General features: G+C 35.7%; 1 protein-coding gene and 1 long non-coding RNA gene across 3 annotated transcripts in view; one reads left to right on the top strand and one right to left on the bottom strand.

Moving 5' to 3' along the window:
• Window positions 1–26,840, bottom strand: part of MARCHF1 (membrane associated ring-CH-type finger 1) — a 916,809-nt gene that overhangs the window by 54,872 nt on the left and 835,097 nt on the right. For both annotated transcript variants that reach the window (XM_059374251.1, XM_059374241.1), the window contains one exon: window positions 5,046–5,226. In XM_059374251.1, coding sequence (XP_059230234.1) covers window positions 5,046–5,226 — 181 coding nt within the window. The remainder of the gene's footprint in view (window positions 1–5,045; window positions 5,227–26,840) is intronic.
• Window positions 685–23,957, top strand: LOC132000630 (uncharacterized). The gene is made up of 3 exons (XR_009399422.1): window positions 685–869; window positions 10,102–10,258; window positions 23,475–23,957. It is a non-coding gene; the product is annotated as an uncharacterized LOC132000630 (long non-coding RNA).

The following is a 26,840-nucleotide window of genomic DNA, read 5'->3' as shown; positions in this document are numbered from 1 at the left end:
ACAGATCCCAACAGAAATAAAGAACCTTGCAAGTGATGCTACTGTAGCTCTTTATATTTCAGCAGGACCAAGAAAAGGTTTTTCTTCTTTCTCTCCCCTCCCCCACCTACCCGCAGGAGCTCAGCCAATGAGACAGTCACAAGTCCACCAAAAAGAAAAGCCACTATACTTTGAACTCCAAGTTTACTCCAGTGGACTCTTTTCTTTATTATAACCCTCTGGACTTCCCCTTTTCATCTATAAAAGAGAATCCCTCCCTCTCCTTTGTTCTCTGGACTTCTATAATTTTGTTGTAGATTGCTTGACCCAAACTGCAATTATCTGCTATTCCTGATTAAACCCATTTTTGCTGGTAAAATAACTGACAGTTTATTTTTAAAGTTAAAGATAAACAGCTTTCAATGCTTTGGAGCCAGTTAAGGTTTTTCAACCTATAAAATAAGTGATGTATCCATAGTGGTGTAACTAAGTACTAAGAAAATACATTGGGTAAAATATCCATGTTTAAAAAGAAAGATTTTAGAAAAAAAATTTATTTCAGAAAGATTTCTTTTGGAAGATTTCCATTGGAAATGGTCTGGATAAAAACTGAGGTTTTGGTGCTTAAAGAGAGAGACTGTCAGCCACTTAAGGCAGCACGACACCATACATGGGCATAAGCTTTAGAATCAGGGAGCTCTGGGGTGTGTGATAGTAAGTAAGGTTGATCCTGTGTCTCCTTTTTCTCATGTAAAATAGGTTCCACGTGCCTACATGAAATGGGGTTGTAATGAAGATAACAGTTAACTGATATATTCTAAATATCTGGCACAGAGTTGAAATTCAGTATGGAGCAGTTGTATTAGTAAAATTGCAAATTCTCCAGAATGGTAAGTAAATGCAGCATTTTAAATTTTCTTACATATGATGAAGTAGCATTATTCAGATGGCGTACTCAGAAGATCCTAGCTAGGAGTCTGACCTCATTCTCCATCCTATCTAATTTTAAGACTATGACCTGCAAGACCTCCAGGTTAGTGCAGAATCAATAATAACCTATGGGCTATTGGTCTGCTATGGTAACTTGCACTGGCTCTTTTGAAAGACAAATGTTATGTCAAATTAAGGGGAAAGGAAGGAATTAACATAGCATTTGTCAATTATAGTTCTTCATTTTTTAAAAAGTAGATATTTCAACTGAAACTTTGCAATTCATTATGGTGCAAGTGTAGAAATACCAAAAATGATTACTTCTTTTTACTTGGCATAATAAATTCACCCAGAACTTAAATGTTATGAAGTTTCCAATATTCAACTGTTTTGATCTACAAAAATGACAAGTGCTTGTGGTTTGATCTAATCATTACTAAAGCCAAGGTAATTGATTCACTGTCTCATTTAAAAATGAGACAAGGAGCAAAAGGATGCATAGAGGTGAATATTTTGTATTATGTATTTGTCAAATGGTTTGCATATGAGAAACTGTATAAAGAAATAATTTAGGGGGAACATAAAGTTGTCGGTACCATTTGCTGACCTCACAAGCTTAGCTTCATTTCCAGCCACTGGTCTCTCCTATTCAGACTCAAATCTGATGCAATCAAATGCAATTCTTCAGCTTTGGAACAGGGGAAGATTTTATGCTTCCTAACTGATATTGCATGCATTTCCGAACTGTACTGTTTTGTGTATTTTTATCTTTTTGTCTTTCCTGGGACCTTGGAATGATTTCTGATCCTGGGTTATCCATGGGGCTTTTACTGAGTGTTATAAAAGTAGGTGAGCTGCTAACTTTAAGATGATGAAAACTGCTTTTTTTTCAAAGAAGTCCTTTGTTTCATTTAGATTTTAAAGATTTTTCTTCTGGAGACATTAGGATACCTTGATGAATTTACTAATTAAAGATTTTGGTGTAATAATAGTGGCAATTAGTGAAGTAAGGTTTTACTGATCTCTTTAGGGATTATTAAGCCCCAAGATTCGTCAGATTACGATTTGCACCTTTCCACCTTAAGAAGCTATTTCATCTAAACAGAATCTCCTGCCTGTATTGGAGAATGGTAGACATTCAGAATCATTAGCTAAATTAACTGTTTCATGTAGTTGGTCTTTAGAATGTTATAAACTGTAATGGAATTACTGAGTTGAGAGCAATTAATGGAATATACTTTGTGTATATTCTAAGCAATGTTATACCTGTCATTTGTAATTCAAATCTATCAAAAGAAAACTGTTAATGAATCTTAGTGCCATCAAAATAAACCATCTAGAACAGTTTACAACTGCCTCATATCTATAGAGTTTATGTCATCTCAGAATCTGAAGTCATTTTAATTACTGCCATTTACATAGTATTATGCCAATGCCTCACCATTTTCAAGGAGAAAGTAAAAGTTTGGAACACTTTTTTTAGGTTTTTAAAATCCATAGATCATAAAGGCAGGGACAGAATGCATGTTTCTCACGTGTAGGACTCACATGTTAGACCAGGAGCTGAAAATTCAGAGTCTTAGTCTAGAGCGACAGATGAGTGGGGATGGCACAAGGTCTTGGGATCAGACACGGAGGGAGGGCTAGGAAATGTGGAGCCCTTGAAAGCAAACAGCCTTTTAAAGGCACTAGCCTCACTCATCTCCACTTTGCTACCCCATAGATGTTGTCCTATGGGGATGTGGTTCCAGGAGAGCCAGGTTCTGTGATTTTTTAAGCACACAAATATGTGGAATTTTACATGAAATACCCACACATCTAGATGTTGGTATCTGTTTCAAATGTTAAGCCCTGTGGGTCAAATGAAACACATCTGTGGGCTATCAGGAAGCAACCTCTGGATTAGATTCCAACATCCTCTGTAGATATAAAAATGCTATTAAAAATGATGGATGTTGAGATGTTGTCCTTCATCAATACTTATGACAAAGGACATGTTTTTTAAAAAGAAAAGGTATATCATTAATTGATAGCCAGTAGGTGCCCACTAGATTGCCACACATATTCATTATTAAGAATATTAAAAAAGATGGATGTATTGACTGCCTTTCTCTGGTTCTCAACTAACCTATTTGAGAAAAAATGGATTTTGTGGTAGGGTTGTAAATGATTGGGAATGGACTACCAAGAAAGGATCAAAGTTGTACATAAAGGATGATTCCACAAAATCTGAAGGTAGAATACGAATTTTCAAGTTCCACACAGCATCATGTATTGTTTATTATACAAAAATGGGGGAGGGATAGATAGTATGAAGAAGAGAAAAATCTGAATATTTTATTATCCTAAATTGTTGCTTTCGAATTGAAATATTACATTTGACAAAGTTGAAATGAACATTTTATATAGATAGAAGTTGGAAAAATAAAAACATGGTGAAATATACAGATACTCTGAAATGATTTGCAGGTCCCTGAGGGCCACGAAGAGAAATTTACAGAATCACAGAGCACAATGTATTATTTAGCTACTCCAGACATCACACAGTATCTGTTCAATGGATGAAGCAAAGGGCAGAGAGTAAGGGTCCATTCTATTTCTGGCATTGATTGCTCTGGGACCTCGAGGAACAGAGCATCACCTTTTGTCACTCAAGTTACCCCATATATTAAGAAAAGACAGTGCATAGCCAGCCAAAGGCATTCTGTACCTCAGTTCTGACATCTATAAATCATTTGCAGACTTTTAAAATCAAGGCTGTGCAAAAGCAAGGAATGCTTTTCTCCCTCCCCATGATTTTCAGAATTAATGAAGAATTGCAATGGCAACAACCCATCGCATTCCTATTGGAATATTCTTGTTTGCTTTACATCTCTCCTCATTCTGGGGCTCATTGTGTTTATTTCTTTTCTTTCTTTTAAAGATTTTATTTATTCATTTGACAGAGAGATAGAGAGAGAGAGCACAGTAAGCAGAGCAGCAGGCAGAGGGAGAGAGAGAAACAGCTCTCTGCTGAGCAGGGGCCCGAGCGGGGCTCGATCCTAGGACCCTGGAATTGTGACCTGAGCTGAAGGCAGCCACTTAACTAACTGAGCCACCCAGACACCCCTCATTGTGTTTATTTCTAAGCAATGTTCTTTCCATCCACTTTTGCTTTGCATTTAATTTAAATGAAAAAGCAGCTCTAGGTAGAATCATTATTTAAATTGCAGTATCCATACTCTCCTTTAGAAATTGAGGCATCCATATATGTGAGGATGTAACTTATCTTTTTACCTAAAAAGATAAAGTTAAAAAGGTAAAAAGATAAGTTACATCCTAAAATCCAGGGCCCCCGCTATAGAGCATGAATTACATAAAGTTCATTGTCTTCATTTGTATCCTTCACAAATTATCCTTTGCTCGCTTTGAGTGTGATGCTACCTATATTTGACCCATATTCTAACCTTCATTCTTTAGCAAAATAAAAGTGAGGAATTTGAAGATCAAGTTTGTAGATAAAAAAAAAAACCTTACCTTTCTCTTCCAGCTTGATGCACAATATGGAAAATAATACTTTTTCTATCTACTCTAATTATACATGAACTATCACACCAAATTCCCAAATAAAGGCAAATGCAAAAAAGAGTTCACACCTTTCGGAAGAAAACATTCTTTTCTATTACCTAAAGCTTGATTTTCAGGAAATTAGATCAGTTGATATTATTTACCGTAATCTATTATCCTAACCTTCCAGGGAATCGACCGCAGTAAATACAATGTTCTCACAGTTCCATCAATTCAATTACATCAAAGTACAAGTATATTTATTTCATATGTGTGCATATATATATATATATATATATATGTAAAATGATGCAAACACAAACAACATACACATACACTCACAAACACATGCGTGTTCTTTTTTTGATTTTGAAGAATGACCTAAAAATCAGAGGCCCTAGAACATAAAACAGAGACAAAGGATTATTTGCAAACATTTGGCTGTTTCACATATTGAGGTGAGCACAAGGCATGTACTCTTCATGGATATTAGCATGTTACCAAATTCTACTGGGGAAAGAAATGGATTTTTAAAACATGCCTGCAGTTGCCAGTGCTCCCTTTCAAACCATTTCCTGCACATACCATACCTTCCGGAGGGGTTTGAGCTTAGTCTCCATTATGAAGTCATACTTGCAGAGCTCACAGCAGCGCGTGTCTGAGCTCTTGATCCACTGGTGGAGGCAGGACTGGTGGACAAAGCGTAGGGTGCCCGTGCAGCGGCAGGGTGTGATGAGGGGGCTCTCTTCATCCCCTTCGCAGTGACAGATCCTGGGGAAGGACACAGCAGTCAGGTTGAGATCTCCCTGAGGACGTTTCTCACCTGTGGATTTCCTCCCTGGCTCATAACAGAGGGCATTAGAAATTGCAACCTAAGAATTAGAAAGCATGTGCATTTCACTTCAGCAGGATCCAGAACCCAATGGAGGCTCAATCACTTGCTACTTACGTTCATGTGATTAGCCATTGGATACTTAGTATCTCAAAAATGTTTTATCATTTTGTTTCTATACTAATGTGATTTTAATAGCACAACTATTGATCCATCTCCCCAGCTCAATCTGTTTCCTAGGTCAGTGTCTCTAAGCATAAGCTTGATTTCATATATAAAAGTTGTGATTTATAGGCATTGTAAGGAATGTTTGAATCTGATAACTTTATTGTTTTAGTGTGATGACAGTTTTTTAGAAGCATGGTATATAATTTAGTACCTATGGTATCCTACCAATGTGGAAGAATTATGAAAAATTTTAACATGTTACCAAAGAATAAAGTAAACATTGAAAATTTCAGGTTGAAAATACTGTATTTTCCTAGGAAGACACACACATACTTGGTCACAATGAATTGCCTAAATTGTCAATAATCATCATTGTTTAAAGTTACAGAAAAAAAACTACATAAAATTGTTTCAGTATAGTAAATTCTATTGTTTTAAAATTTTAATTGTTACATCTTCCAAGGAATTCAGAGTTCAACTACTTTACTGAATTACTATGAATTAAGATGTCATAGATTCACAGTCTGAGAAATCTTCATTATTCTGATCTACAAATTTTAAGAATTTGCTTTCCTCATTAGAGGAGATAAGCTTTTCATGTCTCAAGATCATGAATTCAAATCTTAGCACTTTGGGGCGCCTGGGTGGCTCAGTGGGTTAAAGCCTCTGCCTTCGGCTCAGGTCATGATCCCAGGGTCCTGGGATCGAGCCCCACATCGGGCTCTCTGCTCAGCGGGGAGCCTGCTTTCTCCTCTCTCTCTCTCTCTGTCTACTTGTGATCTCTGTCTGTCAAATAAATAAATAAAATCTTTAAAAAACAAAAAACAAAAAACAAATCTTAGCACTTCAATAATTCTTGTGATTTGCCCAGATGTTAGAAGTTGTTAATAAATTTGATTGGAAATATTTTTTGAATATCTTTAGAAAATATGAATGGCATATTTCAAAAAAAAATCTATAAAAATTACTTTTTGAGTTGAGTTGTAGCAGCAGTCTTAAAGAATGCTTGAATTGCTGCTCTTTCCTTTTAGGTCTATATGTCCTATTCTCTAGAAGCTTGAGTTTTAATGAGTGGGTTTTTAAAGCATATTTATCTATCTTAGCTGTCTCCTCAGGGGAAATGAAATGCTCTAATTGTTACTGAAGTAAGACACAGGAATTGAAACCAACCTTTAGCTCTTCCCTAACCTCAGAATAAAGAAGTATGACACAGTACGTCAGTATTTTGAATCTCTTTTTCTTAAGTAAAAATAAAAAAAATCAAAAAGGAGCACTGACTTCTAAAGTCCTTAGGGTGGGTGTGACGAGATGAAGTTCAAAATCAGAAGTTCAAAATCAGAAGTTCAAAATCATGAAGTTCAAAATCCTCCCCTTCCCCCCACTCCCACTGATATAGGAAGTAGTAGTGTTACATTAGCACCACATATAAAAGGCATGGGGGGGAAACACTAAAAACTTTCTGAATTCTATTTTTCATATTCTACTCTATTTGAATTCTAGTATGAAAGTCTGGAATATCTCCTCTTGCCACAGGTATAGGTCCTAGGAATCCGGGCTTAGTGAACTTTTAATCACAATTGTTGTCGATAGAGTACTGGTCTCATGATAGATAGGTGTTCAGTAGATGTTTGTTGAGTAAAAGAACCGTTTCATGAACAAACTACAGCTTTCTATAAGAGCAACCAGTGAAAACAAATCTGGGTTTCTATAGCACTTCATTTGGTAGCAATATTTATTTTTGGAGCCATTGAAACCTAATGAATTACACAGCGTAAGAGGTTGATATTTCTTATGTCTTTGAATCTCTTAAGTCTCTGCCTCTACACAAAGATACTCCTTCAGATCAGGAGTCAGCAAACTGTGGCCTAATTCTTACTGTGGCATGTGTTCGTAATTAACATTGTATTGAAACACACCCACGCAGATTTGTTTATGTATTGTTTAGAACTGTGTTTGCACTGTAACTGCAGAATTAAGAGTTGCTGCAAAGACCAGATGGCCACAGGGACTAACATATTTACTACCTGCTTCTTTATAGGAAACATTTGCTTGCTGTTGCCTTAAATATGGTGATTCTGGGGCGCCTGGGTGGCTGAGTTAGTTAAGTGTCTGACTCTTGTTTCAGGGTCATGATCTCAGGGTCATGAGGTCGGCCCGCCTCTGGCACCGCCCATAGAGGGGAGTCTCTTTGTGATTCTTCCTCTTCCTCTGACCCTTTTTCCCTGCCACTCCCCGGGAGTATGAGTACACCCTCTCTCTTCTTTCAAATAAATAAAATTCTTTTTAAAAAACAGCAATTCTGAATTAAAGACAATATATGACTATTACCAATGATAATAAAACAAGGTTTATAAAATTCAACTTTGGCAAGTAACAAAAGTTGAAGTAAAGCTTACATAGAGAAGTGCGCAATAAAAACAAAAGTCCTTCCCCGCCTGGCATTGAAACCTGCTGATCCATGAAGACTCTGCAGGGAGAGTGGCGACATTTCTCATTTGAAAAAGAAAAAGTTGCAGTTAATGCCATCTGATAATTTATTACTAAAAAAAGATCACATCAAATGCTGCACAGCTGCCAAGATGATTCTGAGGCTCTGATTTTTTTTTTTTTAACTGACATGAATAAAGTAATTTATTCATAAGCAGATTTAAACAAAGACCTTGCTGATTACTGGGTTCAACCTGATCTGAGCAGTTTACTGATTGTAGTCCAACTTCCTATGTCTCACAGATTCATTTAAAAAAAATTTCTGCTGAAACGTTACCTGAAGCACCACCAGCAATTTCATTTCTTCATAAAATTAAGGTTATTTCCCACAGGGAAAATCAAAAGCTTGATTCGTTTTCATTCCCATTTCACAAGATTTATTTTTACATGATTTTAGCATTTTGTATTTTTTCTAAATTATCCAACTCGAGTTGGACCCCAAGAGTCTTTTTCAAATCATGCTGAGATTGTTCTAAATGAGCTTAAGAGCTAAATATCAACTTGAAATTTCTACCGGAAATAAAAAATAATGTGATGGTGCCATTATGAGAAGAATTAAAGAATTCTTATGCTGATATATTTCACACTAACCAAAATTGCCAAATTATAAATGAAAACACAGTAATAAAAGCATACACTTGTTTTCTCCAACAGAATAATTGTGTAGAGAAAATTATTTTAATAATAAAGTTGTATTGTAAAATATTTGTAATTTTAATGCATTTTTACATTATGGGAAATTGAGGCTTGGGAACTGAGTGATTCTATAAAATTATTGGTGATTGACTTCAGTGTCTATCATCTACTGACAAGAAAAAGCTGAAATCACAAACTTTATTAGCATTTTGCTCTTTTAACTGGCTGCTTATAGTCTAATCAGTGTATTAGTGGTGAAAGAGACTTTCACCACTTATGACTTGAATAAACTTCTACTTCCATATACCTTCTAGCTTTCTGTGAAAATCAGACTGCAAAATAGTGTTAGGCAAATTAAATTCTGGAAATTGTGTGTGTGTGTGTGTACCTAAAGTCCCTCCCTTAATGTTTGAGTTTTAAGAGAAATAGATTTTTGTTTGGTTTTGTTTGGTCTAATGTATCATAATATGATCTGCACTGCTCCCCATCCGCTCCATTGTCAAGGCTTCTTGGTTCTGGTAGAATTTTTTTTTTTACATAAGTTTTCTTTTTTTAATAATTTATCATTAAAAAGGAATCCTTGTGAGGGTCATAGTGATTATGTACTTTTGGGATTTTTTTCATTCATGTATTCATTCATTCACATTTTCTTCATCTTTGCTACATGCAAAGAAAATCAGATAATAGCATCAGAGTGTAAGGTGAATCTAGAAGGAGACAACAGAATCTGGAGGCAGATATCCCATTTGGACAACTATTACAATCATCCAGATATTAAGAATCTGAAACAATATTGTAACACTGTGTAGAGTGGCAACAAAGCCCATTTACGGTATGTAACACCCAAAGGCAGTCATCCCTATAATTTCAGAGAGGCTCTTAACTCTTTCTTCCCATAGTCCATGCCATTTTCCCCCCTGCTTTGCTTTGCCTTGCCTGCCTGCCTGCCTTCCGTCCTTCCTTCCTCTCTCTTTCTCTCTCTCTCTTTCTAATTTTTTGTTTTGTTTTGTTCTGTCTTAAGTAGACTCCATGCCCAGTGTGGGGTTTGAACTCACAATCCTGAGATTAACCATTACACGTTCTACTGACTGAGCCAGTCAGGCTCCCCATTTTTCCACTTTTTCGTTTGGCAAACCTTTCTGATCTATTTCCTTCCTTTTGTACCTGCATTTTTCTCCATACCCCTCTCCAATTAAATAATCTTAAAGCACAATAATTATGAATACATCTATGTTTGTAATGGCTTAATCTGGAAATTAATCTTACCTCTAAACTAATTCTCATGCTGCAGAGTTTGGCATTCATTGTTAGAATTCACTTTCTTGAGCTAAAAATGATTAGAATCCATGTGGGCGGAAACCATATTGAAAGGTATTAAACATTGGATGAGAAGTTAATGCTCAAGTAAATGAATGAACAGATGTAATTTCTCTTTCTTTTTGAGAAATAATAACATAGCAGTGAAAGAATAGCAGATTAGAGGCACTTTTATTTTTAATTTTCATTTCATTTATTTTAAACAGGGAAAAGGGGGACTTGTTCATACGCAGAACTGAAGATGCCACAGAGAGAGAGAAAATGCTTCATGTTTGAATGAAGATTCTTAAGAAATCAAGAAAGTATGGGGAATGGAGCTATAGCAGAAAAGTGTCTTTGGACAGGTGGAAAAATACATGGGAGGTAAACAGACACTTTTTTTTCCCTGTGAGCAAGATGTAGAGGGAAAAGTATAAAAGAAGGAGATAGAAGAATTGCAGTTGCTGGATCTGGGGAGGGGCTTCCTGTCTCGTGGGATACAGGAGACCATGTGTCTGCTCCACCGAAGGCAGGAAGGTGTGGGGTTAAAGTATTAGAGAGGCTGTCAGTAATTAGCAAAAGGCACTTTGAGAATGTGATGGGAAATTATCCAAGCATGAATATTAGAACCATGGAGAGGCAGTGAGGTCCCTGGTGAGATTAGACAGCACAAATTTACAGTGGACGCTGTTAACACTGCCAGGAGTCAGCGGCTTTTAGCGCTCAGAGAGCAAGTCTACAGCTGGTAGCACAATCCAAGGCGTCTTGAGATCACTAAGTCAGAAATGGGAAGGACAAAGGCTCGAAGGATTCTGATGCATCAGCGAACACAGTGTGAAAATACTTGGTCATAAGGTCTAGACTCTGAGCCTGGAGGCGAGTGAAGCCATCTTGTGGTTAATGTATCATGGGGAGAGGATGGGTTTGAGAGATGGGAAATTGCAACAATGGTGAAGAGTTGATGTTGAAAGTGGGATGAAATGGGACCAATGTTGTCTATGTGTAGTGTAGTCATATCCCTCATGGATGAATTCATATCCTTTTTGTGGTCCTTTTTCCCCCACTGTCACAGGAAGAAATTTTAAAAATATGAAATTATTTGGTGTTTGAGACCCACGAAGAAACCAAATCCTGACTCACATGCTTGCTTTTGGCTCCAGTAAACAGGAGAGGTTCTCAGTTTACTCATGTGTGAAAGAGGTTAAAAATAACCTCTTAGGGTGTCATGCAGATTAAAGGTGATGAAAGAGTGCAGTACCTGGCACATTATAGGCAAATATTTGTTAATTTTGTCATAGAATGATGGGTCACTACTGCTAGTACTACTACTAATTTTGTTCACCGATGCCACTGCTTTTGCTGTATTGGGACTAATTGTTTTTAATGACTACTTTGGTAGTTGGTTAGAACCAATGCTTGTAAGGCCAAGGTCATGAATTCTGACTCCATAAAGGGCAGTTAGCTACTGACACATTTGAATCTCTACATCGGTCAAGTCACAGACATGTCTCAAGGAAACCTAGGTACAGGAGTACATTTAGATCTGTATATTGGGTGGCCTCAGATAAGTTTTTGGATAGTTGGTTTTCTCATCCTTGAAATGTTACATGGCTATTGTAAGTCTCAAATGGATCAAATAGGATATATGAGAAAATATTACACAATGTAAGTACTATCCCAGAGGTATTAATACCAGTATATATGTGATCAATAAAATCAACAAAAATTGCTGCTAGTTAATAAATGCAATGTATTGCATGTTTTTATAAAAGCAACTCAATTTTTCGTGTCTGCACTTCAGTTTGTAGGACTCTCATTTTTCACCTCAGAGAACAGTGATGTAAGAAAGGGAGATCTACCTCACTAATGAGATTAGTTTTTTCCCAAGCTACAAAACCCTTCTAAGATTCAGGTCTGAAAACCTTTTCTTTATTTTTCCTGATTTTTTTTTTTTTTTTAATTGTTGGCTAACCCCTCCTTCTTGAAACTTTTCCCTTTTGGCTTCTGTGACCACTAGCCCTAAAGTTGAGAAAAGTGTTATTAGAAGAGTATATAAGAAGATTGTAGGGATAAAACAGTGATTAGTTATGGCGAACAGACCAAAAATGTTAGGATTCTGGAGCCTGGGAAGGTAATAAATGATAGGTAAGATGAGAATATGACATGATTTGGTAGGTGAGATATCATGGTGAGAGATGACAAGGAAATAATATAGAATTCAACAGATCTAAATTCATGGCTCTCTTCCATGAATTCAGAATTATAAGTCAAAGGGATACCTTTTAAAGTATGAGTTTAGGATGTTAGCTAGACTTATTGTGATCATTTCACAATATATACAGATATCAAATCATTGTTGTACACTTGAAGTAATATAGTTAATATGTCAATTATAAAAGTAAAAAATAAAACATGAGTGCAGTAATTTTGAGACAAATACAGAGAACTAGTGACTATTATATTTCACATTTTGGAGGGGGGAAAAAAAAAGCAAGAAAGGGGAAATTACATGATACCTGTCTTTAAATATATGAAAAACTATTGTGTGAAATGGTAGCTGGTCTTTTCTGTCCCACAACTAGATCCAATGAGTAGAAGTTAAAGGAAACAAATTTCCCTGAAACACACACACACACACACACACACACTCAGAGCTTTCAGAAAATGGAATGAGTTACCTCAAGACAGTGCAAACTTCCCACCATTGAAAGTACTCAGATATAAGTAGGGTATTTATATGACAGACATAGTGTAAAAGGAGCTCATGCAACAGTAATTAAATAACATGACCTCCAATTTCTTTTTTAATGTTACAATTCTGTTTTTTTTTTTCTTTCCCTCATACTGATTTCTACTGGATCCTTCCTGCTACTGTTTCTTTGTCAGCATTTCCTCTCTGCTTGTCTTGGGAGTTTTGTACTTCAACTTCCAGCATCCCTCCTAGACTTGTGGTTTCAAAACACTTCTTATCTTCAAAACCAACCCCTGCCTTTCTGATAGAAAGAAACTTCAGCTAGTTCTCTAACTCCATTATGGGGGTATCCCACTGAATGCTTCCTACATCTCACCATCTATTAAACTAGCTTTTCTTCCCAAAAATGTCAGATAATAAGTATCCCATTCTCAGCTTGCCTTTATCGTGGAGCCTTCCATATACTTCAGACTCAGTTTTCCATATCTTCTTTCTTTTCTTCCTTACTACCATCTCCTAGTAGTTTTGGATGGTCAATAGGTACATCAGCTGTCTTTAAGACTTTGCTCTTCTCAAATCATTCTCAAAACATAGTTATTCAGATCTTTTTCTAAAATACTGTCACTCTTCAAGAACTCTATCATCAATCAAATAGAATCCAAATGACCTTGTCTGCTTTTCGTATGGCCTTCCATAATTTGTATTTACCTTACCTCTCCTGCTATATTTCCTACTAATTCTTAACATAGAGGCATAGTAGTATGATTAGCTACATGTACATGCAGTACATGGTTAGCATAATTAGTACCCTGATTAGCTGTGGGTTTTGCCATAGATCGGTTCCCTCCATGCCAAGATCTTGATTTCTATAGGCCTAGTGGCTATATAAAGAGCCTGGATGTACTGTCCATTAAGCCTCATTGATTCAGAAATGTCATCGTGTGCTACACATGTCATGATGTGAAGAATGTTGGGGAACACTGGTGTGGTTGTTAAAAGTACTATCAGCATTGGAATCATGGTTCTGCCTATCTATGTCTGTCAAATTACTTAATCTCGTGTTCTTAATCAATAAAGTAGGAAAATAGCAGTGTCTACAGTTCATAGGATTATTTGTTAAGATTAAATTAAGTGATCAATAAAGGTTAAATGGTACTTCTTCAATCAATGTTGACATGGTTGTTTCCTTAGTCCATTGCACTCTGGGAATTTACTCAAATATGATCTTGTACCTGTGATTTCCTTCCTCTCTTGATAATACCTCATCTAAATTTAAGCTGTTCTAAGACTCATACCCTTACAGGAACAGCCTCTAGATCTTCTTTCCCTCTAATGTTCCCTCCATTTCTTGAGGTTTCATTGCTCTTAAATCCTATACTACACAGATCTGGTCTTTGTTTTTTAATTATTTCATCTATGCAAGTTCTGGTATTATGACCTAGCTAAATTCTTGTTTATTAATTTTGGAGGGCAAAATTTTCTTTGTATAGTACAATGCTAAGAGTAATTTAAATGAGAATACTGTTAAAAAAGGTCAGGGTAAAGATGATTAATTACTGGATCAGAAATGGACTGGGAATGCTATTTAAACATGTTTGAAGAAGAGATCAAAAGAGATAGCTTGGTGAGATGATTTGGCAATTCTCAGAACTTGTTACTCAGTACCAGTGTTTTGTTTATGTTTCGGGAAAATTCACTTATAATGAAAATGAGAAGTGTATGATCCTTACATATACTATGCACTCTTAAATTTGCATTTGAGGAACTAAACTGAGGGGAACCAATTTTATATCCCATCTGAACATGACAGGAAGTCAAGCAAGTAGAAAGGAGAAGTAACTCTTAATATGCAGAGAAGATGGACAGTATTTAATATTATTCTTACTAACAAATGTTTCAACCAACTCTTACTGATATGGAATCAGCATACATTTTTGGAATTAAAAAAAAACCTTATAAGTCATATTTCTAAAATTCTCTTTACACAGATGAAGCAATAAGCTACCTATCATTCAGCTTGAGTTCAAGACTATCTTGAAAACTCTAATTAAAAATACAGTTATGACATAAGAATAAAAATAGTCTATGGATGGCTAATACAATTTTTATAATCACAAGATTGGTCATTCTGAATCTGCCAGACAATTTTCTTGACATCTACAGATGAGTGACAGTTCTTCACACACAAGTGATTTTTTAAAGTGTTTTGTTTTCTGAAAGGAATATTTTCAACTCAGAAAAACTTGGTACATAGCATGACTTCCTGAGTTCAATTTCACACCCTAATTTGTAATCACTGACTTGTTTAAAACCTCAGACAATCTGCACAGAGCTGTAGGGAATGATCAACAACAAAGACAGTGACAGCAATGTCCCCAGCTCCTGACTTGATCCTGGAGCTGATACAAAGTTGTGGCTAATCAGCCACATCTTCTTCCAACAAGATACCACACTGATGGAAAAGAGTGGAGAAAGATAATGGTCACCTTGCTGCACCTATAATGGAAGCAGGGAGGCCAGTTCTTATTTGAGTTTATAGGTATTTTAATTGTGTGAGCTGCAATGGATTGGGAAGTTTCCACCTGAATTTCTTTTCCTATGGCTGTCATCACCGCTGGTAATTGTTCGATCCTCTTGATAACAGGAGTTTAAACCCTGATTGGATTTAAGGATTCTCAACAGGGACTCATAGCCTAGGGATTTAGTCTCATAGTAGGGTAGATCCTCTTAGAAGACTTTCTGCAAAGTTTCCATGGGTTCTTGGAGTACATCACATTTCTTCCCCATGTGCTAGCAAGTATAGTCCCAAGAGTCCCAGCCCCAAGTGTATCCAACAACAGCAGATTTTTGTCAGTAGTCTTAGAATCACCTCAAACCGTACAAATCCTCTAAGTCAGGAGAGACCTAAAGATGTATTCTGACATTTGGAAAAATTCTTCCCCTGTTAACCACCCTTTGCTGCCCTGTCCTTACTCTGTTGGTGAGCTCAGAGTACAATTTACTTCTGGGTAAAGGAACTGATTTCCCCCAGTAGTATTTATCTTTCCAGATCCTATCTTATAATTTTGGTGACAAACAGATGAATAAATAGATAATAAATGTTGAATGAAGATAACTATGTAACAATTTTCTCTACATTCTCACACATGTCACAGTCATTTTATGTCAGCTTTGCAGTCTTTTTGGGTTGTTTGTAAAATTGATAAAATTAAACTAAAGATACTTCTATACAGGTATTCTTAAAGTTATCAGCTTCATGCATTGACCGATGGGACAGGGAAAACAAAAGGGCAGACAATAATATTATTTGCTTTCTGTGTAGGTATAACCAAAGAAATCTATTTGGTCACAGACAGAGTAGGGCTTTTGTACATACATCATAACAGAACTACCAGAAAAATCATCATTACTTTTTAGTCTTTTTACTTTCTGCATGTGGCAGAGATTCTTAATTCACATTGGTTTTGGGATAGGATAACACTCTCTTGTGATTGCTAAGTCTCTGAACCTTCATAACCTCTCTTTCAACCATGACTTCCTTCCATTTGTTGTCCACTCATTAATCTTATCTGGCTGAGTCTTACATAAAGGAATTCTCAAGCTGCCATGGATAATTGACAGAGCGGATAATTTATTTACAGATAACCGAGAATGCATTGAATGAATTAGAAATATGCTTCTGCTTATGAATTTTTATAAACAGGCAAGGAAGTGTGTTGGCACAATACTGTTGTTGCTTTTTAGCAGCTCCACTTTGAATGAAGAATGAATCAGGCTTTATTCATTTATTCACTTATTCATTCATGTCTTCATTTATTAATCATTATCTCGACAAATAGTTCCTTGTGTATGCACTATGTGTGAGGTTATTCAAGGTGCTGTGACAAAGATGAATGTCTCAGTCTTTACGGACTCTATTCTTTGACAGGTTACACATTGGATAATGGCACAAATAGCTAGAATACAAGTTAAAATGTGAGGTGTGGCATGTCAAGTGCTGTTGTATGTGAGAGAGGGAAAAATCAAGTACAGATTAGGGGATGGGGACGTGGTCAGAGTCTAATGGAAGATGGAGCATATGAGCTAGAATTGCAGTTTGGGTAGAATTTTGGCAGATGAAGATGGTAGTTGTTAGGTGACTCCAGACCCAGGAGATATTTCCAGTGAAAGCTTAGAAGTAGAATTGAACAGGTAATGGAGTGAAAGATGTGACCAAGTTTGAAAGGAACATGAGAAGGTTGGATAGGATTGTAGTGAGATGTCATGCCAAAAAATAAAGTAAGATTATGGAGAGCCTAATGTACATTTCCTTCATCCAGTGCCAACATCAACACCTACATATACATGTGTGCACACACATGCACATACACACACATAAGCACACACATAAAAAGCTTTAAGTGTATTCAGTTGGAGTGGGAAACCACTGCAAAAGTTGAGTAAGAAAATAAGATTATTAGTAAGGTTAATCTGGCTGTGTTACTTCAGAGATCTGAGAGAAAAAGAAGGGACTATTATAATAGTCAAAATCAATAGTAGTAAAGAACAAGAACCAGAGAAATAGTTGGGAGAATGGAGAAAGGAGAACAAGAGATATTATACAAGTAAAGCTGGTGAAACTTCATCAGTTTGGGTAAAGGAAGCGGGGAAGACCTGTGGAACAATGGGAAGAAAAGACAGACTTACTGGCTTTAGAGTTTTAATTAAATCTTCTCGGGACAGACATTTAAGATTTATCGATCTAAAAGTCCTCTGAGCATTTGTCATTGCGGGTACTGTTTAGAAACCATCATGTTTGTGATTTAATTTTTAATGTAGTTACATTGTATGGGACAGTCATTTTGAAAAACAGAAAGAAGTAGTTTCACACTTTCTCATACATACTACTCTCTTGCATGTGAGATATGTCAATACATAATCGTATTTGAAGGCTATCTTTCCAAATAGCACTAGAATTACTAACAACACATAATCATTTCAAATAGCAATTATATTTGCAATACAGTTTTCTACCTAGTAGTAGAATGGCAAATATATCACTAATGATGTGGTTTATTACATCCTCTTTCTAATTCATATTTTCCTGGTGTGTAGTATGTCCAGAATGATTCTCCTACCACTTCATTGTTCCAACCATCTGTTTTTTGATCATAGAACAGAAAGCATGATTTTGTGGACCCAAATTAAATTGCCTTATAAAAATAAAATCATAACAACTTTCATTCATTCAGAATCTTGACAGAATTTCCACTTAGAGAAAAATCATTTTTTTTTTGCCAAAAGTTATGTGTATGAACTTTATACCTTGTCATGAACAGAAATAACTGAAAACATATCCTAAAATTATATGCATAAAAAGATTAGAAGGAAATGTATCAAAATCTAAATAATGATTATCTAGCCAGGTAATTAAGTTTAAATTAGAATAGTTTTCTCTATTTTCAATTTTCTTTACAATAGTCACAACTACTGTAATAGCACTGAAAGAAATATTAAAATATACCAAAAATATAAAGATCTAAGAATCATTTTCCAATTCTATTTTACTTGCTTTTTATCATTCTCTAGTAAGTTAACAAATTCATGAATGCTTGATAGACTTATATATTTGAACAATTTTGAAAAGTGTTTTGTCTTACCAGTAAATGTCAATTGCTTTCTTGTTTCCTTCCTGTCCAGCTTCAGGAGCAGCACTCTCCCCCATTTTGTCTTATAAAAAGCTTAAAAATCTCATTATTTTTATTTTTTTCATTTTTTAAGTTTTTAAATTTTAATGCTAGTGTAGCTAACATACACTGTTATATTAGTCTCAGTTGTATAATATAGCAATTCAACAATTCTATACATTACTCAGTGCTCATCACAGTAAGTCTGCTCTTAATCCCCTTTACCTATTTTACCCATTCCCACACCCAACCTACCCTCTGGTAACCATCAGTTACTTCTCTATAGTTAAGAATCTGGTTCTTGCTTTGTCTCTTTCTAGGAGCAGCCCTTGTAACATTTTGGTTATGTAGTAACCAAAGGATTCTCCTTACTGTCATTTATTTTTTAACAGAAATACAAACTTGTGGGTGTTAACTCTGTCAGTGAACATTTGCAGTCTGTACCCAATATACTTATTTATTGGAAGGACAGAAAGTATTAAGAATTGTCTGTCTCCCACCTTTGCCCCGTATGTCTATACCAATGCTGCAGATAACTGGTATTATTTAAATTCTAAGTGTACAAAACTTGATACTTCATACAACTACAGGATAGATCTATGATCTATGCAAGGATGCGTATTCACACATTCTATTTTGGTGTGTGATAATTCTGCTTCAGTTCCTTAGAACTGAAAGAAGTTTCTCCTACTGCATCATCAGCATTTTCACCTGCCTGGATGTGGCTGTGTTCACCTGTGGATGTGTTTCAACTTTCTCAGTGTTCATCATTGTCCATTGGGTCTTTCTCAGTGCCCGGCCTTCATTTTGTATTCCTGAAATTTCATCACCTTTTGATCTCTTTTTTTTTTTTTTTTGAGCAGAGTTTTTTACTATGAAATATTCTAACTAATTAATTGGTATAATTTTCCTCCACACTCAATACAAATGAATTTCATTAATTATGTACACCAGATGCAGTACTTTTGCATCTCCCTTCCCTTTTTGCCTTTCCAAAGATTTATTTATTTGAAAGTGAGAGGGAGCAAGCAAGAGCCCATGCAAGAGGGAAAAGCAGGCCCCCCCTGAACTGGTAGCCTGACATGGTGCTCAATTCCAGGACCCCGGGATCATGACCTGAGTGGAAGGCAGGTGCTTAAGTGACTGAACCACCCAGGCTCCTTCCCTGCTTTGCCTTTTCAAATGTCTCTGAAGCTGCTGTCATTTGAAGACAAAAAAAATTAAAAAAAAAAGTGTTGAATGTATACCTTCAACATGGAGTTTGATGAAAGGTAAAGTAGAACTTTTCTCATGCACAAAATACAAAAGTGAAAAATGCAAATGCGAAAAAGCAAGTGCAAAAGTAAAACCTCAAGTATGGTGTTGCACTAAACATGATGTGAGAGAAATAAAAGAGAGTAGATCGCTCTACTAACTCCCAGTTTTTTAGTGTTTGATGATTTATAGCTGATACATAACATAAAACAACAGTAATATTATTCTGCTTTCTTGATATTGATGGAAATTGAATCTTTTTTGATGCATGCTGCATGAAAGAAGATAAAATTCTGGGCTTAATATTTAAAAACCTCTTGATTGTAACTGCAAGGAAGGTTGCTTTTTATTTTCAAATTATATTTGAATTTCCAAATAGCATCTTAATGTGGTGCTTCTCTAAAGAAGTACATAGTGAAGGGGATGCCTGTGTGGCTCACTCAGTTATGTGTCTGACTCTTGGTTTCAGCTCAGGTCATGATCTCAGGGTTTTGATATCAAGCCCCAGGTGGGGCTCCATGCTGGGTGTGGAGCCTGCTTAAGATTCTCTTTCTTCCTCTCCCACTGCACCTCCCCCACCTCTAAAAAAAGTACATGGTGAATACAATTTGATAATATCTTCAGTGTCATTTCATAAAAATAGCATTTTACTTGAGTGTAATCACAACAGCTTTGACAGTCATAGGAGACTGCGTATCTGCTACTTATAGTCACAAATATACATATACGTTATAAACGTAAGTGTAGCTATTTCATATCATAATGAACATTTACATTATATTAGTGAGCCACAGAATTTGCTGATTTCTGTACTTGATTCCTGAATTGACAAAAAGTAAAGAAATGAAATAGTTCCAAATGGAGCTAAAGAAGTCCATCTCCATTACTCAGCATATCATTACGATAAATATATTCAAAGTTAATCTGCATGCAAACTCATCAATGGCAAAGGTGTGAAGAGGCCTCAAAACCTAAACACATTTGTGAGCCTTATTTTTTCACAGAGTAGAATTTGGGTGGAGATGACTTCCCACAGGATGCTGAAGGATGCAGCTGTGAGATCAAGTGAGGAATTGACACCAATGCTCTTTTAACTGGGTAGCATCAACCTATGGTTATACTTGGCCACATTAGTTCAGTGTTTCAGAAGGTGTGTGAAGGTGGTGAGAAAGAAGAAACATGTACTTTTAAATTTCTTCTTTCTATCCTTCTTGAGGCTCTTAAGAAAATTCCAGATCATTTTACCCCAAACTTTTATCTTCTGCATACATACCTTGTATGTAGGTCATGCAAAATGATAAAAAATATGAAGTCATGACTTTGATAATACATCTTTGTATTTCTTAGTTAATAGGCTCTTGTAAAGGCACATTTTATTTAAGACAAAAATGAAAATGTAACAGAACAAAATAAAACCAAGCATGATATAAATTTAAAAATCATCCTTGCAAGAATGTTCAAGTTATTGTATGTCATGGGAAATTAGGCAGTTACACAAGAATGAATTGATCTTGAGCTATTTATCAAGAAGAAGTGCAGGCTGCCAGTGGATACGGATAATTTGCTTCTGTGACATTTCTTTTCCCACAAATACTGAGTGTCTTAGAGTTTTCGAGTTGGAGAAGCCATCTTTTTAAGCACTTAACATAGCTCTCTAGTTTTATAATAGGACATTGACCTTGTCCTCTGCCAACCCTCAGTTGTTAAAGGAAGGGGACCTCTGTGAAGCATACTCATAACATGCTGGGACCCAGGGACATCATCTGCTATACTGAAATGTTCTCATTACAATGACTCATGAAAGAAATTTTGCTTAGTTATGCCTCATTACTAACAGAAGTTGTGTCTCATCTGAAACCCGTTTCAGGTTTCATGTGAAACTTGTTCCTGGTTTCACATGAAATGCGTTCCTTTGCTTTGGCCACTGTGCCTATGACAAGTTTGTAGGAATTCTCTACATAAGCATTTCTGCAGATTTAGTATTTTTCTACCCTTATTTTCATGTGTCTTAATTTTTCTCAATTTCCTAATTTATCCTTTTGGAGTGTGTGTGTGTGTGTGTGTATGCATACATGTGTGTAAATATGTGTACACACACATACATATGTTTATATACATGTATACACACCTGTATCAATATATATACAGTATGTCAGTCACTGAAGACAGGAAATAGAAAATTATCAAACACAAACATATATCATCTCTTCTATTTGCTTTGTGTTTTGCTGTCCCTGATGTATCTACTTGCATCAGTCTCTGTTTTCTTATACTCCCAGAGTCCCTATACTTATTCATTGCAGCATGAACACCCTGCCCTGTTTTCTCATCTGATGCTCCATGTCAGTAGTTCTCAGACTTCAGTGTGCATCAGATTCTCACAGAGGTCCAGTTAAACTGGATAGCTGGGGCTTACTCCCAGATTTTTTGATTCAACAGGTCTGGGTTGGGGTCCAATAATTTGCATTTTAGCAAGTTCCCATGTGATTCTGATGCTCTTGGTACAGGGATGATACTTTGAGAACCATGGATTTCATGGTTTGTTTGTTTGCTTCTTCTATAGTGTCATTTGAAAGTGAATTGCAGCTAGATGAGACATTTGAGGGTTGATCAAAATGAAAGTTACAAGAAGCATCTCATCTTCTATTTCCACCAATAAACATCAACTTTGAGAACCATTTTCCCTTATGGTTTTAAGAGCTGAAAGGAAAGAATCTGTACTAGCTGTTTACCCCCAGGCTCCATTCTAGTGTTTCCAGGTTGTAGAAGTACTGCCAAGTGGACCTCCTTGGTGTGGTTATTGCAGTATATGTATCTTCTGAGCATCTATTTGTTCATCTGAGGTTGGACTAAACAATCAGTGATTCTCAGCCCTGGCTGCTCATGAAAATAACCTGAGAGGCTTTAAAAAATGTACTATGTTAAGTCATCCTTTCCAGAGGGATCTGGATGGGGTCCTGGTGGGAATATCTTTTTTTTTTCTTTTTAAATTTACAAGGTGGGTCTAATATGCAGCCCAGATTGAGAATCACTGGGTGAAGTGATCTCTTTGGTCTTTCCTAGTTTGAGCTGGTAAATTTTGAGGCTTTCAAATGTTGATTGGAATCAATACTCCTCTAATGCATGGGGCATTCTTTGTCTACAACTTCTATTTCATTCTAGTTATTTATTTTTCTTCTTTCATTCCACCTTTCTTTTTTCTAGTGTTACTATCATAGAGTGTGGCAAAACATTTTAATTTGATTATGCCCTCTGAGAGTTCTGAACTAGCTCAGATCAAAATACTTTTAAAATAAAGACATCAGAATTTATTAAGGTGAGGCTCTCAGGGGCCAGATAAGAACAACGGGGTACACATTAAGCAGGAAATAGCAAGGTTTCATGATCACCTGTTAGATAACCATGAAGTAAAGAAGAAGGTTTGCAGTATAATGTCTAAAGTAAAAGCCATCTCCAAGAAGCTTTCCAAACACAGGCACTCCTGTGTTATGGCATCTTCAGTTCTGCATAAACCTGGGAGTGAGTGAAGGGGAGCTAATAGACTCTCCAGTCCTCCTTGTATCTGACAGAGGAACCAAGTAGAATATCAGGCTAAGTTTAAGGCTGTCAGAGCCCTAAGAACAAAAGAGAACTTAGCCAGGCTGTTCCAGTGGCATTTTAATTTCTGAACCCAGTTAGACACTGTTGTTTAAATTTGCTTATGTCTGAGGACACCTGCAGAAGATTTGAAATGAATGTGTAACCATGCTGTACTGGTTATAACGAAGATGAGAACCTAAACATGGTAATTAGAAAAGGAGGCAATGTTCATGCTATAAATAAATTCTCATATATAAATCATGATTTGGTAGCAACAAGCACTGTACCCAGTATTCATCAGTTTATATACAGTGTTCATTTTCTGTTTGCATATATATGTTTAAAAACGAATTTGTGTGAGAGAAGACACTGAATGTTCTTTCTTTCTTTTCTTTTCTTTTGGAGGCAGAGAGAAGAAATTGCCCAGTGCCAAACAGATACAAGTTCATGAAAGAAAGCAAACAGTTCAAAGTCACTATAATCCTGAATGCATATTGTTCTTAAATTGAGAAATAGATGAATCCTACCTAATTGGTATTTTTTTCTTATTCAGTATTTTGCACTTTGGTATAATTGGTATTTGAAAAATTAGAAATTAGCAAACAAAGGATAAATGTAGTACAATTTAACCAACTTTTAATATGTGAATAGTGACTTATCTGTCTGAAGGAGCGCCATATTTCTATTTTTGCCTGAAGTTTCCTGAGGTTGGAAAATGCCTTGTTAATCTTCAAATTTACTTGAAGATGGTTTTATAGGTAGAGAAATGTCCATTTTTTCTTTTTTTCTTCTCTAAAAGCACAACTTTTTAAAATAATTGGCCTACAGAATATATGCTATTTCCAAAAATCAAAGTCACCTATTTAACCAAATTAGAATTGTATTAATCAACTACTTGATATAGCATTATATATATAATATTATATATTTATATAATTATATAATAATTATCATATAATTATTATATATTTAATATAAGATATATTATTATACATAATATAATAATATATATTATATATAGTAACACTGGAGGATATAGTATATAATATTATATAATAGGATTAATCAACTACTTATAATTTACCAGTCAAGGCTATTAGTATTATTGATGACATTGTTATTCCACTCCCAGACAGATGTACTCCCAAATTGAGAACAATCAGGACAAAAAACCTTGCTAAGAACAAGGCATGTCTTTGAAGGATATATTTTTAAGAAAAGATATAAAATGCCATTTCTTTAAGCATTTCAAGTTGTTTTTCTCCTAAATTTCATGTGCATGTATAAATATCAGCACCTTAATTCATCGATTTTATTCATTCAAAATATTAACTACTTGGATAAATGCTGAAAGACTATGTGAAATCACACGGTGCACTCATAGCATTAGAATGTGGAGAGCGTATCATGCTTAGCGAAATAAGTCAAGCAGAGAAAGACAACTATCATATGATCTCCCTGATATGAGGAAGTGGTGATGCAACATGGGGGCTTAAGTGGGTACGAGAAGAATAAATGAAAGAAGATGGGATTGGGAGGGAGACAAACCATAAGTGACTCTTAATCTCACAAAACAAACTGAGGGTTGCTGGGGGGAGGGGGTTTGGGAGAAGGGGGTGGGATTATGGACATTGGGGAGGGTATGTGCTTTGGTGAGTGCTGTGAAGTGTGTAAACCTGGTGATTCACAGACCTGTACCCCTGGGGATAAAAATATATGTTTATAAAAAATAAAAAATTATATAAAAAATCATAAAAAAAAAAAGAATGTGGTGCTAATTAAGTTTTTCTTTGTTGGAGAGTCCTTTGCTCCTTAGAATAAAGTAGCATAGTGTATATCTGAATTTTTGCTGAGGATTGCAATAAACATAATTATTCATTCAGAGAACGAAATTAGTTTTACAATGTTATCTTACTAGTAATGCATACATTTGCAATACACAGTCATTTTTCTCAATTTTGATCACATATATAAGGAGAGAGCCATTTTACCTTTCCCAAGTTGGACCCCTCCCAGTAGAGAGAAATCAAGAGTTGAAAGTGAGACCTTGAGACTCTATGTTGAGTAATTCCAATGAACTGACCAGTGATAGGTTACTAATGGTGTTCACATCTGCATTTCCTACCAACTCAGCTGTTATTAAAATGAACAGGGGGAAGATTATTATTAACTCCTATAAGACTCAGAAAAATAAAGACAAAGCCTATGGAAAGTAATAAATTTATGAACTTTCTTAAGAGTCTGTTACCTCCTGGAAATAAATGATTCTCATTAGGTCACTTAGGAGACCTTTCTCACCTGAATACTGAAAACTGTCAACAGCTGATCTTTTACTCATAGAATGGACTTTGACAATAGAATGCCAGTCTCATCTTTGTACAGAAAAAGTAACAGAAAGAATAGGATACATTTACAAAGTTTAAAAAATCTGTTACTGAGTGAATATAAATCTAGGACTAAGAAGGAGAAAATACAAGGACTCAGGCTGATTCAATATTAGAAAGAATGTTTTCACAATTAAGAGATTCTAAAAGGAAAGGGGTTGTCCCAAGAAATAGTATGTTCAAGGAAGAGAGAGATGATAATGTGTGCTGATATTCCAAGGGTCTTCAAAGATCAGACTGGAGAGCGACCTAGATGATCCATGAATCTATGAACCCACTTTTTCCAATACTATAACAATTATCTGAAAAGTTAAGATAAAAAAGTAGGTTTTTTTCTTTAAATAAATAGGGAGAGCACAACTACTAACTGAAATGTTATTTTACTTTAAAAATCGTATTTGTAAAGCATATTTATCTCAATTTTTAAATTTCAAATTTACCTGGAGATACATGGGGAAACATAGATCAAGTTGTGCTAAATGTGAAATCTAGATGTTTCATGACATCACTCCCATAGGTCCAAGTGCAATTGTCTTCTTTGGTTGCATCTGAATGATGTACTGTAGAGGAAAGGTAGATTTCCTGCCATCTGTGGCCATATGAACTCATAGTTATGGGCCTCAGCAGGACTTCCAACAATGCTTTTCTATCTTGCTATGCTTAGCACTGCCACACTAAGCAAAAGTATATGGTAAACCCAGTTAAATTTGAATTCCAGATAAATAATGAGTACTTTTTTAGTATGTGTATGTCCCATTAGAAAATTATTTGCTGTTATCTGAAATTCAGATTGCACTGTTATATGACCCTGCAACCAACCCCCTTGCTCTATAAGGTCATCAAAAAGAAATAGTAGCTGTATCTGTACATAAAATATCTGTATCTGTATATATCATATCTGCTTATATAATCTGTAGATCTACATTTGTCCCTGCATCTGTGATTTCCTCTTTTACTTGTATTGCAAAGAAAATCATACTTATTTTCCTTGCCACGGCAATCCTTTTACTTTGGTCTTTGGGTCCCATCCTTTCCTATTCCCTGTGGGACCTTAAGAAACAAACATTCTGATCAGTTTTCTTCATCGTCAACTTCTCTCTCTCTCTCTCTCTGAGCTCAAAGATTCTCCAAATTAAAAACATGAATTCATCTAGATGAATTCATCTGAATTCATCTCTTCCTCTATTTGTGACATTCTCTTTCACCTTTATATAGTCCTGGGTTTTCATTTGTCTCTTTGGGCATTGTCTTCCTTCTCTCTGCTGGCTTTTTTTCTTCTTTCAGGACCATTAAATATTGCTATTTCCCAGGGTTCTTCATACCCTCCTCTGCTCAGTTCATAGATTTTCCATTGGAGATTTTGACACTCACCACCTATATGCTCAAGACTT

This window comes from Mustela nigripes, chromosome 1, assembly GCF_022355385.1.
Source record: "Mustela nigripes isolate SB6536 chromosome 1, MUSNIG.SB6536, whole genome shotgun sequence".
Taxonomy (NCBI): domain Eukaryota; kingdom Metazoa; phylum Chordata; class Mammalia; order Carnivora; family Mustelidae; genus Mustela; species Mustela nigripes.
This window is presented reverse-complemented; position numbering and strand designations above follow the sequence as displayed.